Here is an 18,657-nt window from a genome sequence, read left to right on the forward strand (position 1 = left end):
TACCAGATACATGTAAATCCCCATTGTCTTTGTTAGTAGAACAAAACACTGAACACTGCTGAAGCACAGTCTATCATATTGCTGCATGTAAACACTGGTCTTACACAGCATCACCAGCCTATCAAAGCCAGGCCACCATGTTCAGCACCCTGAGTAAAACACAAATACATTTATCGCAAATAAATTGTGTATCCATTAATGTCCAAAGCTGCATTAACCGAGTGTGTTATTGCTAACATTTGTCACTCAAATGTAAACCTCCAGTGCTTCACTTGTTCTCTGAGGAAGGCAGCACAGTGCTCATTTACAGCTCAATATATAAGACGGGAGAATAACTGCCTTTTATAAAAGATTAAGAATTACTCATGTGGTTAGTTCTGCCCCTATGAAACAAACAGCAGATGTCTGGGGTTGTTAGATAACAGCGTCCATTACTTGTTGTGTTTTGTTACTGAGCACCACCTACATCAGCAGTGTTTGTTCCTCAGTGGATCTTCAGGTTGTGGAAGTGATCCAGTATAGCACCCAGAGACCAGCTCGCCTCCACATTGTTCACTTTCTTGGTCAACTGGGAGGGGACACAAACCCAACACCAAATCACTCAAATGCCTTTTGTATTTATTGAAATAAAAAAAGTAACAGAAGTTGTGTGTCAAACTCCTTTTTTCATTTACTTTTTATGACAAAGAGCAGGAATTGTTTTGTTAATTATGATCTGACCGATACAACCACCTTTGTGATTACTAATCTGCCAGTCTTCTGATATAGGATCAGTTAAAATGGTAAGATATCCTGAACTCCTGTCTTGATAAATTAGGATTCATACAATTACACAACTTAAAACATGAAGGTTGATTTTTATGTTTTGGAAACTGTTGCTTCATACATTTCTCCTGCTGGATCATTATATGCTAGCTCACAAACACTATTGATTGTGCTCTATAAGACCGCCTCACCTGTAGCACAGAGCTCTCCTTGAAGCCAAACCCATCCTTGAGCAGACAAGCGATGTAGGTCATGTCCATACACAGGAAAGGGCTGATGGGAGGGGACTTGGTCATCTTATTGCACACTGAGCAGGGGAGAGAGAGAAAGGGAGGAATCAAGTCTGTTCGGTTGGATAATCAGCCATCTGTATTCTGCTGAGAGGGTGAAGGCAGGATTTTCAGAAAGCAGCGAGTCCAGACTATTGAGATGCATGCTGTGTCTCAAGTACAGGTAGCTGCACATCTGTTATAAACGATGCGCTGTTTTGTCCAACTCACCCTCCTTGGCTCTCTTCTTAAAATCTCTGACCTGCAGCATCCCTCCGTGGACTCCATCTGAAACAAGAGGTGATTGGGGTCACTTTCAAAACCCTATACCATTCATTATAGGAGCAGATTTACCAGTGTGTTTCCACAATAACTTATAATAAAGCCTGTGGCCTTTGAGTGCAGACTGGCAGAAGATAGCAATTTCTCTAATAACTACACACCTATAGCTCATCAAATCCACCGAGACAGGTGCAGATGACTCACATTTTTGCCACCTCTGTCTAGCACTGGAGTGGGTAATAACATTCTGCTGGATGTGCATAATTATGAAAGGTGTGTACAGAAGGTGTGTGTGTGTGCTAACCGATAAGACCTGCATCCACAGCTCTGTCAAAGTAATAGGAGAATGCATAGAAAACATTGGTGTCCTCCAGCTCATACGGCTGGTGAATGATGCCCTTCACCACCTTCAGCACTTCTTGGTAACAGTACTTGAATCCTGTATAACCTGGAGAGGAAACACACAGAGGTGTGTAATTAAGCATCTTGCGTTGGTGATGCTTAATTTGCATGAAGTGATGTGTAATTTCACTGCATTTTAAAGGGATGGTTCAACATTTTGGCAAATTTGCCTATTGTCATTATCCCTATAGTCTAAGGGGTAGGTTTATTACCTTTAACTATCGGTGCATGTTGTTTTGAGATCAGCGGGGCAGAGACGCGAGCTGCTCAGCGAACACAATGGAGGTGAGTGGTACAGGTCCCTCATCAAACTCATCAAATACACAATGCAACAACTCCAAAACACTCTTGTGGACAAGTTGTGACCTGCACATTCACCATGCTATGAAATAATAATGTAACATTATGAGACAGAGTTGTTTTCGAAGCAAATGCATAGCCGGAACTACATTCTGCTGGGCGGATCTCAAAACAACATGCACCGATAATTACAGTTACAGATTATGGCAATAGTCAAATTTGCCAAAATGTTGAACTATCCCTTTAATAGGCTTTGCGAACATTACATATGTTTTACTGCCATCAAAAACATCTCCATCCTGTGTTATGCTCAGTTATAATTCTTGGTTTCATGGAAATGTAAAGGGACAACTGTAAGGGATGTTTTCCCCTAAACAATGGTTTTGGATTCATTCTCCTCACAACAGGATCTTACCCTCTGGGTCCCCGCTCACATGGTAGGTTAGCCCTCCAAAGCTCCATTGATCACTGAACTTCTTTGGCAGGCAGGAACTTTTAAAAACCCGCCACTCCAGCCCTGCACACACATGACTCATTTTCAATCTCCTGAGGTAAGAACACGGTAATGTCACCGAGCCCTTCGGTGATTCATCCGAGGGTCTCAATTGAATTGTTTATCAGAAAGTAGGACTTGAAGTACATCCCACAAAATATCTTTCTTTTGTTACATCCTTCTCTCTGTATTGAGCAGAATGGACAGGAAGGAACAAATAAGACCCTGCACTGAGAACTGACTCACTGTTGTGCCTCAGTATCCTTCAGAGACACACTCGCAGTGAACAACACTAACCCACCGCAGCTAATGGCGACAGAGCAGCTTCTCTGCATGTACAGAACATTACCTTCTGCACCCAGAGCGCCCAGCGTGGCCAGCCGTGCTGCCATCAGCCCATTTCCCAGGTAACTGGACAGAGTCAAAGGGTTGATAACAGTTACAAACCAACCAGGAACAGACTGTATGTAACAAATAAGTCATTCTGAAAATAGGCCAAACAAATGGTGCCTGCCAATTGTTCACATCCTAATGACTAAACAGAAAATAGAAATTTTCCTAATTAAAAACAGATCCAAGTGAAGTTACAACAACAAAGTCAATGGCACTGGAACACAACAAAGATAATAAATACAGGAGGTTAATTTAAAAGGTAAAAATATATAGAGATTATTAAGAGATTCAATATGAAGGTTATTTAACGCAATTACTTATAATACAATGTAGACTCAATCAGTTTTATTAATTATGTATTAATTATCTTTAATCATCTATTGATTACCTATAAGTGTACAGTTCAAATGTTGAGTTGAAGATGTCAAATCTGGCGATGTAATCAGTAACAGGAACGCTTTCAATGGTTTTCTACAGTGGGATACGGAGGACAGAGTGGGTTACTGATCAATAATTCAAGGTTTAATGTGAAGTCTCTAAATATGCAAACAAACAACAGACCTTCAGTTTTGGCAGGAAAGTGATCTGTGTAGATCCTCCCCCCAAATCCAATATTCCAACCGTCTTTTTGGTTTGTGCGTTGAGGTGACCTGAAAAACATTCCCTACTTTAATCCAGCACCCACAACAGAGAAGAACTAATCACTCGTACCTCTGATGATATCTTCAAAAGGCCTAGTTGGCACACACGTGCAACTGAAAAGTATGAAATCCCACCGCGGAGCCTGATAGAGATCAGAGCAATCTGCCTTAGGCAAGGTAATTGCAGCTGTGTACATTCAGCCTCTATTTGTGAACAAGCCTCTATAATAAGATACTGACGATTTCACACACCAAGTTAAATTTGGTCCTACAGTGGCAGAGCTCAAATCTGGGAAAAATATTCAGCGTTTTGTGTCACAGACGGCACTTACCTGTCAGAAAGTTCACAGATATCCAGGCCAGGATTCCTACATGGACAAAATTAGCAAACAAACAAAGCAGGAAACAGAAAACAGTGATTTCAGGGGGGAGGCACAAGTTCATTTTAGAAAAGGTGATGACACATTTTAACAGAGATTGCAATGGTTACAGGATGTACAAACACATGTGCACACGTGTGAGTAAGAGCTGTAATTTGAAAAAAGAAAAAAAAAGGCTTGAAATGCTGACAAATCAATTACACTATGGCACAACAGACACTAACATTTTCCACCACATAATTACAGCCTTTTAAAGTCACAACGACTTTGTGGTAGCAAACAATTTAATTTTCTTAAGTGTCATCAAAAAAAAAAAAAAAAAAAGCAATAATCTATGGTAGTTTAGTGAAATGTCTGCAGTAGACAAAGATTCCTTTTAAAAAACGTTGCAGAGCTGAGTAAAAAGTAGGGCAGGGGGATCACTGATGCCACCTACAAAATACTGCAGAGAGAACATGAGTGGTCGTGGTAACTGACGTTTGTGCTGCCTCTCAGGGCGGAGGGGCGGGCAGACGTTACCTTCATTTGTGCCGTTCATTATGGTGACACTGTTGTCTGAGACCAAAAAAGGAGACTCATCAAACACATGTTGAACCTGTGGAAGAAGAGGGGCGAGAGAGAGAGAGAGGGAGGGAGAGGGAGGTAGGGGGAGAGGGAGACATGGAAGGCAGCAGAGAAATGTCCTTAATGTTATCTACTGTAATGGTAGCTCATCCAGAGGTGCCCTCCACTTGAAGGGATTAATTAATTCCCTCAGGAGGATTAATAAAGTATCATTTATCCTCCAAGGTGCCCCAGGGCCATCCATTACTATCTTATCCCCTCTACGAGAGCCATCCACACTAAGCTCACAGCGCTCTGATAACAATACCTTCCCTCTTGTCTCCGTACCACCTGCCATAGCTCTGAAAACGCTCTTTCTTTTTCCTGCCCGCTCCTTCACTGGATAAGAGGATTCCCATTGAAAGTGTCACACAATTTAGCAGCTAACGACTTCCTCTCCTCCACTGAATCTTGATGTAGTGTAAACAGTGCTGCCGTGCCCTCGTATGGGTGCACTCCGTCACCTGGTCCAGGAGAGCCTGCGCTTTCTCAGCGGGCAGCAGCCGAAGTCCAGCTGTGGCTCGGAGGAACACGGGGGTCCGCTTCCACTCCAGGCGAGGCACCGTCTTCTTGGCCACCTTCAGCAGCATCCTCACCGTGTGTCCTGCCTTTATACACAAACACACACACACACACACACAGCCACAGGGGAAACACTGTTTTCAATCTTCACTTGTCGCTCTGCTTCTCTCACTTGAAACTTGCTTTGATTACCAGTGTGATCCTCCGCAGAGGGAGGGTTTTGGCAGTGATTCTGATTACAGTGTGGAGCCAGCAGACCTTTTCCGTGTGGTTCAATATAATTGATTAGATATGACAATGAACTCACCATTTCAGGGAAGTCAGCATATGCTGACAAACCAGGCTTTATGGAATGGAACATCTCATTGTCCAAAACGGGCAGCTCCTCTAAAAGATACAAGATCCACCCACATCAAATATGCAGCAGCTATTAAAAGCATTAAGAGGCCTAAATCTGCTTAGCGTACATATGCAGACTATATCCTCTTATACACGATGAGGCATGTTGACTTAAATTTGACGAAATAGGATTATCACAAAAAAAGTGAATGAACCCAAGTGTCACCTTTGTGCCCTGAACTGAGGAAGGATGGAGGAGAAAAAGCTTGCAACAGTGCCCTGTGTAAATCTCCAATTTTTCCCACGTTCATATCGTATATGACATTTGCGCTACAGTATATAGGGAATAAACAGGATTCTCACCCTGGATGTTGATACGGCCAAATGAGTAAAAGAGCAGAGAGAAGCAGCTCAGAGCCCGGCTTTACCTGAGTCACTCTGGATAAAGGTGTACACATGGATGCGCGTGCCCGTGCTCCCTGCATCGAACATCACGGCGTAGAAGATGCGGCTGTGGTTAGCCGGGCGGTTGAGGCTGGGGAGGACGTTCACCATGCTGTTGGTCAGGTCCAGCAGAGAGGTCCCGGCCTGGGCTCGGCTCAGCCCCGCGGCAGCCAGCAGGACCAGGAGGAGAAGTGGCACGTCGGGTGTCATCTTCTCTCTGGAGGATCAACAACAACAAAAAAAGAAGACAAGAGGTCTTCTCGTTAAGAGCTGTGTGACTTAGTGATTTAATTACACTGCTCAACAGAGCAGCTCAAGCTGTTGCTGACGCTAGCCGGAGATGGTAAATTACAGCACGACAAGCAACAGGAGGGTAAGAAGCAATCAAGTTATTTACGCCAGAGCATTTGGCCACGCCCCCGTCAGACCACTGAGCCAACCACAGGGCCACATCCCAAAATCTGCCTCTCTACCTGCTGAGCAAAGCCTTGTATACAATTACAAAAACATCACGATTTCACCACGTTGGACTTAAATACTTAAAACAATCAATACAAAGCAACCCAGGCATGTGTCAGCACGTCTCTGCAAGATTCAGCTGCCTTGCATGATGAATTTTGATGTTTTAGACTCCTCAGTAAAGCAGTGCATTATGGGAACCCCTGAGGCACTTAAGACATTTTTATTTGAGAATTGTATCATCTACCAGTTTATTTACAGTTTTAAATTTCAGACTTGAGGAAAAAAACTAAAACAAACGAACACATGACTTAGAGGGTTTAGAGGAAACTGTTAGTGATTTATCACTGAAATGTGATACGTGGTATCTACAAAAAGGAGTTGTGATAAGAGATGAGACATTTGCTGTAATTTTTACTTTCTGTAAAAAATGACACATCACGGAAAATCAAAATATATGACACAAAGTTATAACCTGTTATTTATATAAGACACTGTCGTTTTGAGAAGTTGTTAAAAACTGACTTGTTTTGTCTTGTTTGGTCTAATTCTTGGGGCTTCATTGTTGGTCTGTCCTCTGTGTAGTTTTTATTATTTTATGGCATGTGTTTTCTCCTGTTGTCTGCTTGTATTTTATATTCTTTTTCAGTTGTGCTTTTTTTCACAATCATCTGCGATTTGAAAGTTAGCTGATGCCAACGCCTGAAACCATGACAGCAGACGCGCAGCTGTTGCAAGGCTTCATTTTTTATGAGGCAATATAAAATGATGGTTTATGATGCTTTGGTATTGTCTGTGGAGCTTCTGTGCTGGTTCTTTGGAGGGACTGAGTTACAGACTACTGGGTTTCACACTACCAGACAGTAACCCTAACTAAAACAAAAACAAAAACACTCCTTTAGTGTAGTATAAACAGAAACGATCCAGCAAATTTTAGCATAAAAATGCTTCGCTGCAGTATCCATAAAGTTAATGATCCACTGTCAGTGAACAGACGCAGCGTTTAATCAGCCAGTTACACTAGTTTTATATGAAGTTAGACAGAAATACTATGAAGACTAAGCTGTAGTAGCTTTTCATTTGTTTATTTACTTCTCTCTTATCTAGTTGTTTAAAATTCAAGTCACTTGAAGTCATTTGTTGCCTTTTTTTTTTTAAATGAAACTCTCTTATGTTAATCATTAGTTTCATCATAATTGCTTGTTTATTTAGCAAAGTAAGTTTGGTTAATTGATATTTACTTCTGACTGATGCTATGGGCATATTAGATTATTCATGTAAGTGGACTGGTTTAGGACCAGCATGCACCTGTTGTTTTGTGTTTGCTTTTAACCAGAGGAGGAAAGGCAGCAGGTTTGCTGATTGTCTGGGGAAAAATCATTAAGAAAAGGCAATATGAACCACATGACCCATGGTGCATCAGTGGCTGATTTGAATTGCGGATAATAGCCACTAAAAAAAGCTAACGTGGAGTTAAGTCGTCAGGTGACACACAGCACCACAGTCTGCCTGTTGCAGCCTGAACAGTAATGTGCTCTTTGCACAACTCCAATACTTCCTGAACTTAGTGCTGCTCCTTCATTTCCTGTTTTACATTATTGGACAACCTGATTAATCCAGGTGTGTCTGAGTAGTCACAATGGTCAGACACACCTGGATTAATCAGGTTGTCCAATAATGTAAGACAGGAAATGAAGGAGCAGCACTAAGTTCGGGAAGTATTGGAGTTGTGCAAAGAGCCAATTTAGTAGAGTAACGTTAGAGGAGGAGAAGTTAGCAGCCGAGACTAAACTTTTATGACCAACAACACTATAACCGTGACTCTAGACTGGACGACCCGGTTCCCTAAATACACAAATAATGATAGCGATAGCCCACAACAAAATACTGTATCAGTGCAACGAGTTTAGCTTCTCCGTAGCGTTACTTCTCCAACAAGCACGTTACCGACCGGTGAAGTTTGTCAACAAGCTAGTTAGCTAACGTTAGCCGCCGCGGCTTCGACGACTTTACATTTACTGTTAAAACACCAAAGCCGCGCCGGGAACAATGAAACACACGGTAACGGAGCATGTGGGTCGACCTAACGCAGCGTGCTGTGGTCGCTGAACACAGCTGAGGCTCAGTGGCTCACCATGATGTCCGGCTCGCGACCAGCCCTCTCACAGCTGACTCCCCGTGACGTCACAGCCCGGGACAACTGTTGTTTTGGGTCTCGTGCAGCTCTGCAGACAGGTCACAATAAAAGGTGCTGACTTCATAACAGACAGGCACCAGAAAGAACAACACACAGGGGTGGGGGCCTTAAGTGGTCATTATCTTTATCATCATTATTTTATTATGAGTTCTCTAAATGAATTATAGATTGGAGAACCAAGATTGATGAAGATCTGTACGTGTGATATCTGTTAAATGAATTTATGACTGAGGGATTGGAAAAAGAAGACAGTAATGTACTGCATGTCTTTGAGCCAACCCACAACTCCTTGACTGGATGTAGAATATGAAGATTACAGTGTCATGCAAAAGTTTGGGCACCCCTGGGCAAAAGTTTCTGTAAAGTGAACAGTTAAACAAGTGGAAGATGAAATGATCTCCAAAGGGCATAAAGTTACAGATGACACATTCCCTTTACTTTTTAAATATCCTTTTTTTCTTTTCATCTTTTACATTTTCAAAATGACAGAAAAGGGCCCTCAACAAAGTTTTGGCCACTGGCAAAGTTAGTACCTAGTAGCCCCCCCTTTGGAAACCATCACAGCGTGTACATAGTAAATATCTTGTCTGATACTGTGGTCTAAATCTGAAAGCTCAAGTCTCCTGGGTTTCCCATTCTTTTGCAGGCTGTTGCTTTGTTTCCCTTTTTCACTCTAAAACTGTAGAAAACAAAAAATAATACAGTGATATTGCTTAGAAATATTGCAAAAGTGTTTCATGTTTAACTTTATGCCTTTTGGATATCATTTCATCTTTCACTTGCTGAAGTGTTCACATTAACAGAAATTTAGACCGGGGTGCCCAAACTTTTGCAGGCCACTGTATCAATAAATGTTTACAAGACTCTATTAACAGTAAATAGGAAAGAGAAGGAGGAATAGTTATCTCTGGAGATAGAGAAATATTTGTAAACTACAGAGGAAAACATTTCCACACAGCTGGAAGGAATTTGGGGTGGAAAAGCATCATGGGATTCTTTGTAAGCCCGACTCAGAAGAGACACCATGGGGTTGGAACAAAGTGTTGGAGTTTGTGCGAGTCAAATATGTCCAACCATTATCGTTTATTTTGGCACTGGACCAAAACTTACATCTTACTAAATTAAATTTTTACTGGACTACTAGGGAGACTGTTGTGAGTGGGTCTTTATGGATGACTGAATGTGACATCTTCTTCTCATAACTTTATAGTTAAAGTAAACTAAAAGGGAGATACATAGATGGGAGAAAAGCTTCTTTGAGAGATAAGACATCATTGTATATTCGCTATACATACATTTGTGTATGAAGTGTTGATGTACCTGATTATCTATTGTCTTTTGAGCCCTGGACTGTTTGACCTCCCTGAAAAAAAAGAAGGAATTATAGGCTGAGGCAGAAGAACATATTATCACTGTGGAGTGAACAGTATCTAAAACTGTAACAGATCCAGTGGCTCCATTTTAACATAAAAATCTTCACTCAAGTGCATCAAATTACAGCGTCTTTATTCAAACGGTAAATGACAGTTTTGATACCTTTTAATCTCTTCATCTTCAGCAACAAGACTTCAGAGGGGAGTAAAGGGGACAAAGTTTGAAGTAGTGATGAAAAGATGTCCGACACTTAATCTTGTTCATCCCAGTAACTTCATCTCAACGGTTTCTGAAGAATATCATTTCAAGTTCGTGACATGTAAAAACACTGCAATCCAACTTTTATACTGTTCATACTGACCAGAAAGAAACTGTTTTGCAGACACTTAAGCATAGAACTGAGCTGCTATCTGACACTGAACACACACACACACACACACACACACTAATCCCACCACTGGACAGTATAGAGTAGGACACATCTGGAGGACATGAGCAGCAGCCGTTATTTCAGTGGAGTGAATGTGTCCTTGTTCTGATGTAACATTTGTTCCATTTCCATCTACTTTTTTTAACAATATACCAAGTGCTGATATACAGAACAAGTCACGGATGATACTGGAAGACAGTTGCAGTCACTGCTCAGCGGACTGACCATTTCAATTTCTCCTTAATGCTTTAAGAAATCTAACACCAGAGCACACAAAGGATCCATCACAACAGACCCAGTCAGGAAAAGACACAGACGGGACAAAAACATACAAAAATACAAACCTATAAAGAGAGAGAGACTCACAGCACCATTCATTCATCAGTCCAACCCCAACTCCCCTAGTCTCCAAATGCAGCACCATTCGCATCGATGTGTGTTTGTGCAACAAAGGTGTCCAGGATTTTCAAAGTACAAAGTACAATCACCGACCAATAATCCCTGGTGTTGACACTAAAAAGGACATGTAACCTTTTTTTTTTATCCCCACAATTCCCTCCTTGGGCTTAAGGCATATGAGAAGTCAGTGAAGGTTGTGTTGGATGCTCTGTCGGTTTAGCCTAGCGTCCCATGGTTGGCATGGTAACAGCTGGGCTCGTCACAGTGGCGTCCTCGGCCTTCCACTGGGATGTCACCGTCTTGATCTGAGTGTAAAACTGGATGCCCTGGTGGTACACAGAGAAGTGCCGTGTCAGTCAACCAATCAAATTCAAGTTTCCATTCCGATGTGTAGCGTTCCCATGAACGTTCATTTACCTGCTTGCCATAGAAGTTGGTGTCTCCCCTGAACGACCCTCTGGAGCCAGTGAAGGAGAACATGGGGAGGGGGACGGGGATGGGCACATTCACTCCAATCTGTACAAACACATACATGAGTAAGAAATGTTACATTTGCTTGGCATAACATAAAAAAGAAACTGTAAGAAAGACATCTTAAAAAACGTCGTTGTTCCTCTGTTACTTTTAACACATCAAGGCTCACAAAAATATTTTTTCTTAGCTTTTTGCCAAGTGCTTTCCTGCACTACTGTCCACTGCCTAATTTATATTTTATACTGTTTATTTTTAAGGGAAGAGAGTAACAGTTTTTCAATTATTCTGTATGTCCTGGAAAAAGGGAAATATGGGGAATTGACAATAAAAATCTTGAATAATTCATTAATTCATTCAAATGCAGAATCAACACAACCTCAGCTAATGATACATACTGTACAACGTACATGATACATACAGTAAAATCGGGGTTAATAGCACATAAAGAAGAAGAAAACAGGTAAAAAGAGGCGATAAAGAAGGAACATTTCAACGTTTTCATTTCAGCATTCAACTGTTTTGGATTGTTCTTAGACACATTTTACTTTACTTTTTATGTTCTCTCATTTCTTTCCATACCTATTTACTCCTGTCTTTTTCTACCTCATATCCTGGAGCTGCTGTTACTTGAAATTTCCCCACTGAGGGATGAACAAAGTCTTATGTTATCTGTTCATGAGTTTTCTTCATTCTCTGGAGCACCATTTTTGTCTGCTCCTTGAAAAATCTGCTCCAAACTGTCTGGTCTAAAGCCTCCTGTGTGTTTTCTATCATCACAATAAACTCTGTTCAAATTCTCACCTTGAACTCAAATCAAAAAGGAGCCTCTGCTGCTGTTTAGTTTGGGTCAACAGCCCAGACAGTCCAAATCTCAGAATCAGACACTGTTTGTTACAGCACCCACTCAAAACAGGAATGTCAAATTGAGTGTTATGACTGGAGACATCACTCAAAGAATTTCTAGTTTAAAAAAGGAGAAAAAAACTAAACAAAACCCAAACATCACATCTTGAACGGTTGCGTCTGTATGTTTCTACTGGGAAAGCAAGTCTCACCTGGCCGACATCCACTTCGTGTGTGTATTTGCGTGCTGTGGCTCCATTGGTGGTGAAGATGGCGGTGCCGTTGCCGTAGGGATTGCTGTTGATCAGAGAAATGGCTTCGTCCAGACTCTCGGCCTCCAGGACGACGAGCACCGGCCCGAAGATCTCCTCTCGGTAACACGTCATGTCCGGCTGGAAAGAACAGCAGAAGGATCAAAAACCAGAGTTTCCTCCAGCGTTTCACAGAACTCGCTGGCTTCATTATCAGCACATTAGGTTTATGATACGACTACTGTTAAATCTTCCACATGCAGCAGTTTTCCTCATCTTCTCCAGGTAATGTGCATTGAAGAAATTGTAGGAGCATAACACTGAGATACGAGTTAAAATAATGAGATTTCTCGACCATATTAAACCGACTCATATTTGCTGTGAGTTATTTGATCTGTGATAATCATTCTGACTACAAAAACAATTCCACAGAGAAGCTACTGCAACTTATTTTGTACTTGCTAAAACCCCCTCTTTTCCCCAGTTACAAAAAGCAAGGTCAGCTTCATTTGATTTCTCAAAAAAAAAAAGAATAAAAAAAATCAAAATACAAAACAAGCTAACCTCAGACTTGCAGTTTTAAAAATAAACTGGCTGTGCAGTGTGCATCCACCTATGTTAAGCTTTTTAGTGACTGTAAAACAAGCTGCTGTGTTGATCTCCTCTCACCGTCACACCGCCCAGGATGGTGGGTCCTACAAAGTTTCCGTTTTCATATCCTTTTACTTTGACATTCCTCCCATCCAGCATCAGCTTGGCACCCTCGTCCACTCCACTCTGGATCAGAGACTCCACCCTTGTCCTGGCCTCGGGGGAGATCAGGGGGCCCACATCTGCGCCGGGCTGATCACCTTCAGGACAAAACACTTTATATGTCATATTTTCCTTCCACAGAGGACAACTTTTGTTAAGAAAATGAAAAATAAAATGCAAACAATACTTTTTTTTTTTGTTACAAATGGAATTACCTGCATTTACACGCAGCGATTTGGAGCGCTCCACCAGCTCCGGGAGCCAGTCACGAGACTCCCCTACAAAAATAGCGGTGGAGAGAGCCATGCAGCGCTGGCCAGCTGCTCCGAAGGCGGCGCCCACCAGCTGGTTGATGGTGTTCTCTTTGTTGGCGTCAGGCATCACCACACCGTGGTTCTTGGCTCCCTAATATAGAAAATGTAGGACACACAAGATCTGTTTGACGGAGTCTACTAGAGAGAAACTGTACAGAGGCAGCACAGTGCTAATCACATACATTTGAAATCTCCGCAAAACGTTCAGCTGTTGTCATAGTAACAGTAATAGTGGATACTTTGTTCCCTATCGCTACAGACAGATGCATACAGTATGGAGCAGTGTTGAAAAATGTGGGTTGCCGTGGAAAACGGCTAGTTCCCTAATGTAACAACAGTACTGTGTGTGTGTTTGTGTGTATGTGGCTGTTGAAGTGAGAGCTTAGAGTTCTGCTGTACCATGTTGGACTGCACTCTCTTGCCATTCTTGGATCCTCGCTCATAGATGTACTCTCCAGCCTGGTTGGAGCCCACAAAGCTAATAGCTTTAATGGCTGGATGGTCACAGATGAAGTTCACCGCTACAAAAAGATAAACATAATGTGAATCCTCCCCCTCCTCTGCCTCGGCCGAGCTGCATTCATCCGGCCACATATAGGAACGCACAGGCCTGTGACACAGACGCTCAAATCCTCCAGCAGCACAACATTTGTGGATTACTTACAGATATAGGCTGCATGAATCATTGAAATGTCCCTATCTACATATCGCCAGGGGGTGTATGACTAGTATCTGAATCATCCGTGGACGTTTCCCCATTGTTTATCGTACACTGAATGATTGCCCCCCCCCTGCTTATTCAGAAGCAAATATTTCCACTCACACACACTCACCTGCATGCTGGCCGTGGATGATGTTGAGTGTACCATCTGGTGCCCCAGCATCTTGAAGCATTTTAGCCAGGAGCATGGTGCATCCTGGGACGCGCTCCGAGGGCTTCATGAGGTAGGTGTTGCCACACACCATGCCGATGGGGAACATCCACAGAGGGATCATGGCGGGGAAGTTGAAAGGGGCGATGCCGGCGCACACGCCGATGGGCAGGCGGTAGGTGTAAGTGTCCATGTCCTTGGTGATGGAGGGTAAGGTTTCCCCCAGCATGAGGGATGTAATGCTGCAGGCATGTTCAACCACCTCTGAGGAAGGAAGCAAAAAAAAAAGAAAAAAGGATGAAGTTAACAAGTAAAAAAGTACAGATCTGAGATGCATCACAAAACTAATGGATATGTCTCTGAATAAGTGTAATGGAAATTCTAGTTATCTATGCTGACAAGATGATTAAATACCGACATTAAAACACATTACTCAGTTCGTGCTTTAGCCTCGTACCTAATAAAAAAAACTAACTTAATTGATTTATTTTCCATGTGAAAAGGAAACTGTAATAGAACTTGTGGAAACTTCGAGCACCGTTGCTCCCAGTGCTGCAGGAAAATCTCAAATGCTGGCAGCTCACCTGCAGATGTAGCCTGTCTTTCAGCTGATAAGTGTAAAGTTAGCACGCCAGAATAATCTGGGCATCCCCAAAACCGGGAGCTGTACCAAACTCAAAAATACTTTGGCACCCTCCGTCTTGTAATAACCAAAATATATCATCTTTTATTTGCAAGTGCACTTGATTCTTGTTGATGCAAGACTGCCAAAGTGAACCACAATGTGGAACCTGCATAATTATCTTTATATAGCGTGCAACTGAAAGCAGAGCCCGCAAAGTGCTCTACAAAATAGCAGAAAAATAACAATGTAATGCTGCAGGAATACTGTTACTGCAACCTTTGTTCTGATAAAAACTAAAGGCTATAAAAAAGCACCGTGAACAGCAGTTTTAAGTCTCTATAAACTTTGGTCCCATAATTCAAAAGTGAAAGCTACTACTTTAGGGAGCATCACGTTGCACACAAATGATGGACACCCTCCAGCTACTTGGAATCAAACTATTTTACCCAGACTTTGGTATCGAGGGTTTCCAGAGTTCAGGACTTTTCATCAGGAGATACAGATATTAAAAAAAAAAAAGACACGCACTCAATCCAACCAGGATATCCAAACCCGATAACGCAGCTGCAAGTCAAGTCAGTGCATTACTTACGTAGTCCTCTGAATACATCCCCCTCCGCGTCAGCAAGAGTTTTGCCTTGCTCCAAGGTGATCATTTTAGCCAGCTCTTTCTGAAAGAAAGATTAGGAAAAACAAGTTCAGACATCAGGGAGAAGTCGTTTTTTTAAAGCAAAAAAAAAAAAGCAAAAAAAAAGCACATATTTTCTTGTTCACCAACTTGTAATCTTAAAATGGACACATCATTGAAACATGAGCAAGTGACAGATGTCCTTACGATGTTGTCCTTGATGAGCTGCTGGTAGCGCAGGAAGATCTGCTGCCTGCTGAGGATGGAGGTCTCGGACCAGGAGTAGAAGGCTCTGGAGCAAGAGTCGGCGGCCGCCAGCATCTCCTCCTGGGTCGCTTTGGGAACACGTCCCACTACCTCATTAGTGGCCTGAGGAGAAGGAGACAGTCCACACAGACAAGTTGACTAAGAGCAGGAGGAAGTCATTACTTGCATTGCTGCCTGTACATTAATTCATTAATATTAATAACACACTGTTTGTTTTCTATTCTTTACAGGTTTTAAGTTTTACGTGATGACAGTAGATGCATGCTGTCGTCACCATCACGGGCTTGCTACAGGCTTTTACTGGACACACTATTCACCAGCAGGTCCTTTGGATGATATTTAAAAAAACATCTGCCTGCTTTACACTGGGCTCACTTTACAAATTAGGCCATTAGAAATTTAGAAATGGGGAAAATCGTGACATATTTTCTCCTCTTTAATGTTCACCAGTTACTACTAGAGAGCTGACCAGATTCCTTGCAGCAAGCTTTTAGTGGAGATCTTGTTACTGCAGCCTGTGTGCGGATTGGGTATCATTCATCTATGAATACTTACAGGGTTGTGAATGTCGAGCCATTCAGACGTGTTGGACTCAACAAACTTGCCATCGATGAACAGCTTGGTGGTGGGCTAGAGGATCACAGAAGCATATGTTTAAATCCCTTCCCAGCTAGATTACATCATTACCGAGTTCACCGAGGACAACCATCCATCATCACAACATACAGTCACCGTCTAAAGCACTGTCGTGTTGGAGCTCTTAACACGCAATCATGTTATTGCTTCATTTAATAAAAAAAATCTCAACTTCAACAATAAAAATTAGTTTCAGTTAAAATTCTAATATCCACACTGTTTAGAAAAGATTGATTTTGATTGTGTTGTATTAATTCAATAAGTTATCACTTATTATTTAATGATGTAATTCTGTCTTTATGGGTTTTGGTAATGGCTCTGTAGTTTGATGTCTGACAGTTCAATACACGCAGATGTTGTGTCATCTTGTGCTGATTTCTCATACACCAACTACAAATGACTGCACTGGGAAGATTAGTGCATTGAAAATACAGCGTCAGTGAGAGAGTGGTGCGGAACTGGGACACAGGTAATGAGTATGCATTGTAATGAGCACAAAGTGCACAGAGTGCAATGACAAATTTCTTTGCAGGGTATGAATGGTGCAAAATCTGCTCCATGTTAAAGAAAAAATCGATGCAGTATAACTGGGAATTTATGCTTTAAAATAATTACCCCTTTAATTGAAATTTATGTCCTGACAAAACCTTATTTGAAAGTTTCTTGAATTTTATGGGACAATTTGTCAGAGTGTTTTGCCTCACTGTATAATTTAACCACCAAAATGTGGAACCATCCTCTGTAGATTGTCATTTATAAAAATGTACCTGACCAATACACTCATATCATGAACACATGAATACAATACATTATAGCGTGATCTTGAAAACCGCCAAAAATACATATAATTACCTCGTGTATTTTACAGGTTCCCATCTCCCTATTAATTAATTTCTTGAAATGAATAGTTGTATTCCACTTGAAAAAGAGCACACACACTCTTAGAAATTAATATAAAAGACCTTTCTTGAGATGGCCCTGAGAGCTAAATGTATCACTCTTAGGGATGGCAAATGTGCTACAAAATGAGAAAACAACTCCATTAATTTGACAACGCAGACACTGCAAAAAAATATCTTTGAAAAACTGTGACTATGACAAACCCTGCTAAAGTCTAAGGCTCAGCTAACAGAATGCATAAGCAATAAAAGCTGGATTATGTGATGCTGATGTTATCATAAACCAAACAAACTCACCTTATTTTCACACAACACTGACAGGTAGCTGTCTTCAGGACCTTTAAAGCCAAGAGGCACTGAACTAAAGCCTGCACCTGTCAGGGCTGTCACTTTTTTTATGCTCCCTGGAAACACTTCTGTTTTGTTGTCAGGTTTTGCAGGGCACGTGTTGTCAAACTGATGTCATCTCTTTTGCTTTCTGAATCTATAGCAGGTTTGTGTCTTTGTATGCATTTTAAGTTGCAGTGCACTGAGCTCTCAGGGCCACCGTAGAAAAGGGCTTCGGGGTTATGTTTTTGAGAGATGAGTGTTTTGCTTAACTGAAGACCAGAAAATAAAACATGTGCATGTTGAATAATCTTAAACATACAAGATCTTTATTGGTAATTTGGTAAATAATCAAAAATGAAGTTTCAGTTGTGCCACAGTCTGAAAGGTGATGTAAGAAAACAGGAGGGGGCTTTGTTTCACTGGGGCCTGACACAGTCTGACATAACATCCAGTCATTCGTGTTGGGTTATGAAAGTAGCAGCTCTTACCAGAGAGGAGGAGGAGTAACACATACGACCCAGCTGAACGGGGGCCTGCAAGAAATAAAACACCAGAGCATTAGTCGACCTCAGTTCGCATTAAACTCATTGTGTCAGGTCTGGTGGAGATTAAGAGCCGAGCCTGACTGCTCCACTGACTTCTCCCTGCTCTCCACGTGATGTTAACAACACCTGTGCTTGCGTGGCCGACTTAAAACACCACATAAATATTAAATAACTTGCAAAAAAAGTAGGAGTAGCCTGTGTGCAGCGTGCGTGCGTGTGTGTGTGTATGTGTTAGCTAGCAGCGCAGGTGGTTAGCTATGTTGAGTTGCATAAGCGTCAAACAAAAGCCACCGCTCTGCAGAGGGTTAGTGTGTCACTTTACTTTACCGTCTTGTTCACTAGCGACCGGAGAAGAATGGCTGCCATTGCTGAAGGTTCAGGTTTGTGTTGTCCTGCTCCAAAGCCCTTCAACCGACCCACAAGACCCCGCAGAGCAGAGAGAAGTTCAACTGGCAGAAGGCAGAGCGGCGGGATTAAATGTTGCGCTTTGAGTCGATTTACAAAACATCGACAGCGTGAACTCGCGAG

The 18,657-nt window shown here is 41.9% G+C and overlaps 2 protein-coding genes across 2 annotated transcripts; both read right to left on the reverse strand.

The window, feature by feature from the left end:
* Positions 1 to 369: 369 nt before the first annotated feature.
* On the reverse strand, positions 370 to 8,516 carry entpd5b (ectonucleoside triphosphate diphosphohydrolase 5b). Its single transcript, XM_084000859.1, has 14 exons — positions 8,427 to 8,516; positions 5,818 to 6,050; positions 5,358 to 5,437; positions 4,993 to 5,136; positions 4,445 to 4,520; positions 3,878 to 3,913; positions 3,466 to 3,554; positions 3,293 to 3,375; positions 2,861 to 2,922; positions 2,434 to 2,535; positions 1,621 to 1,764; positions 1,266 to 1,322; positions 957 to 1,072; positions 370 to 568 (listed from the first exon to the last, which is right to left on the reverse strand). The coding sequence occupies exons 2-14, from the start codon at positions 6,041 to 6,043 to the stop codon at positions 485 to 487; spliced, it is 1,299 nt and encodes a 432-aa protein (XP_083856985.1). The 5' UTR covers positions 6,044 to 6,050; positions 8,427 to 8,516; the 3' UTR covers positions 370 to 484.
* A 1,462-nt stretch (positions 8,517 to 9,978) lies between these two features.
* Positions 9,979 to 18,606, reverse strand: LOC311007205 (methylmalonate-semialdehyde/malonate-semialdehyde dehydrogenase [acylating], mitochondrial-like). Its single transcript, XM_084000306.1, has 12 exons — positions 18,457 to 18,606; positions 18,073 to 18,117; positions 16,275 to 16,349; positions 15,660 to 15,821; positions 15,417 to 15,495; positions 14,161 to 14,463; positions 13,727 to 13,848; positions 13,229 to 13,418; positions 12,930 to 13,111; positions 12,222 to 12,401; positions 11,110 to 11,208; positions 9,979 to 11,018 (listed from the first exon to the last, which is right to left on the reverse strand). Exons 1-12 carry the CDS (start codon positions 18,493 to 18,495, stop codon positions 10,914 to 10,916), a joined length of 1,581 nt encoding a protein of 526 aa, XP_083856432.1. The 5' UTR covers positions 18,496 to 18,606; the 3' UTR covers positions 9,979 to 10,913.
* Positions 18,607 to 18,657: the final 51 nt, after the last annotated feature.

The sequence above is a fragment of the Trachurus trachurus genome (assembly GCF_905171665.1).
Source record: "Trachurus trachurus genome assembly, chromosome: 24".
Lineage (NCBI taxonomy): Eukaryota > Metazoa > Chordata > Actinopteri > Carangiformes > Carangidae > Trachurus > Trachurus trachurus.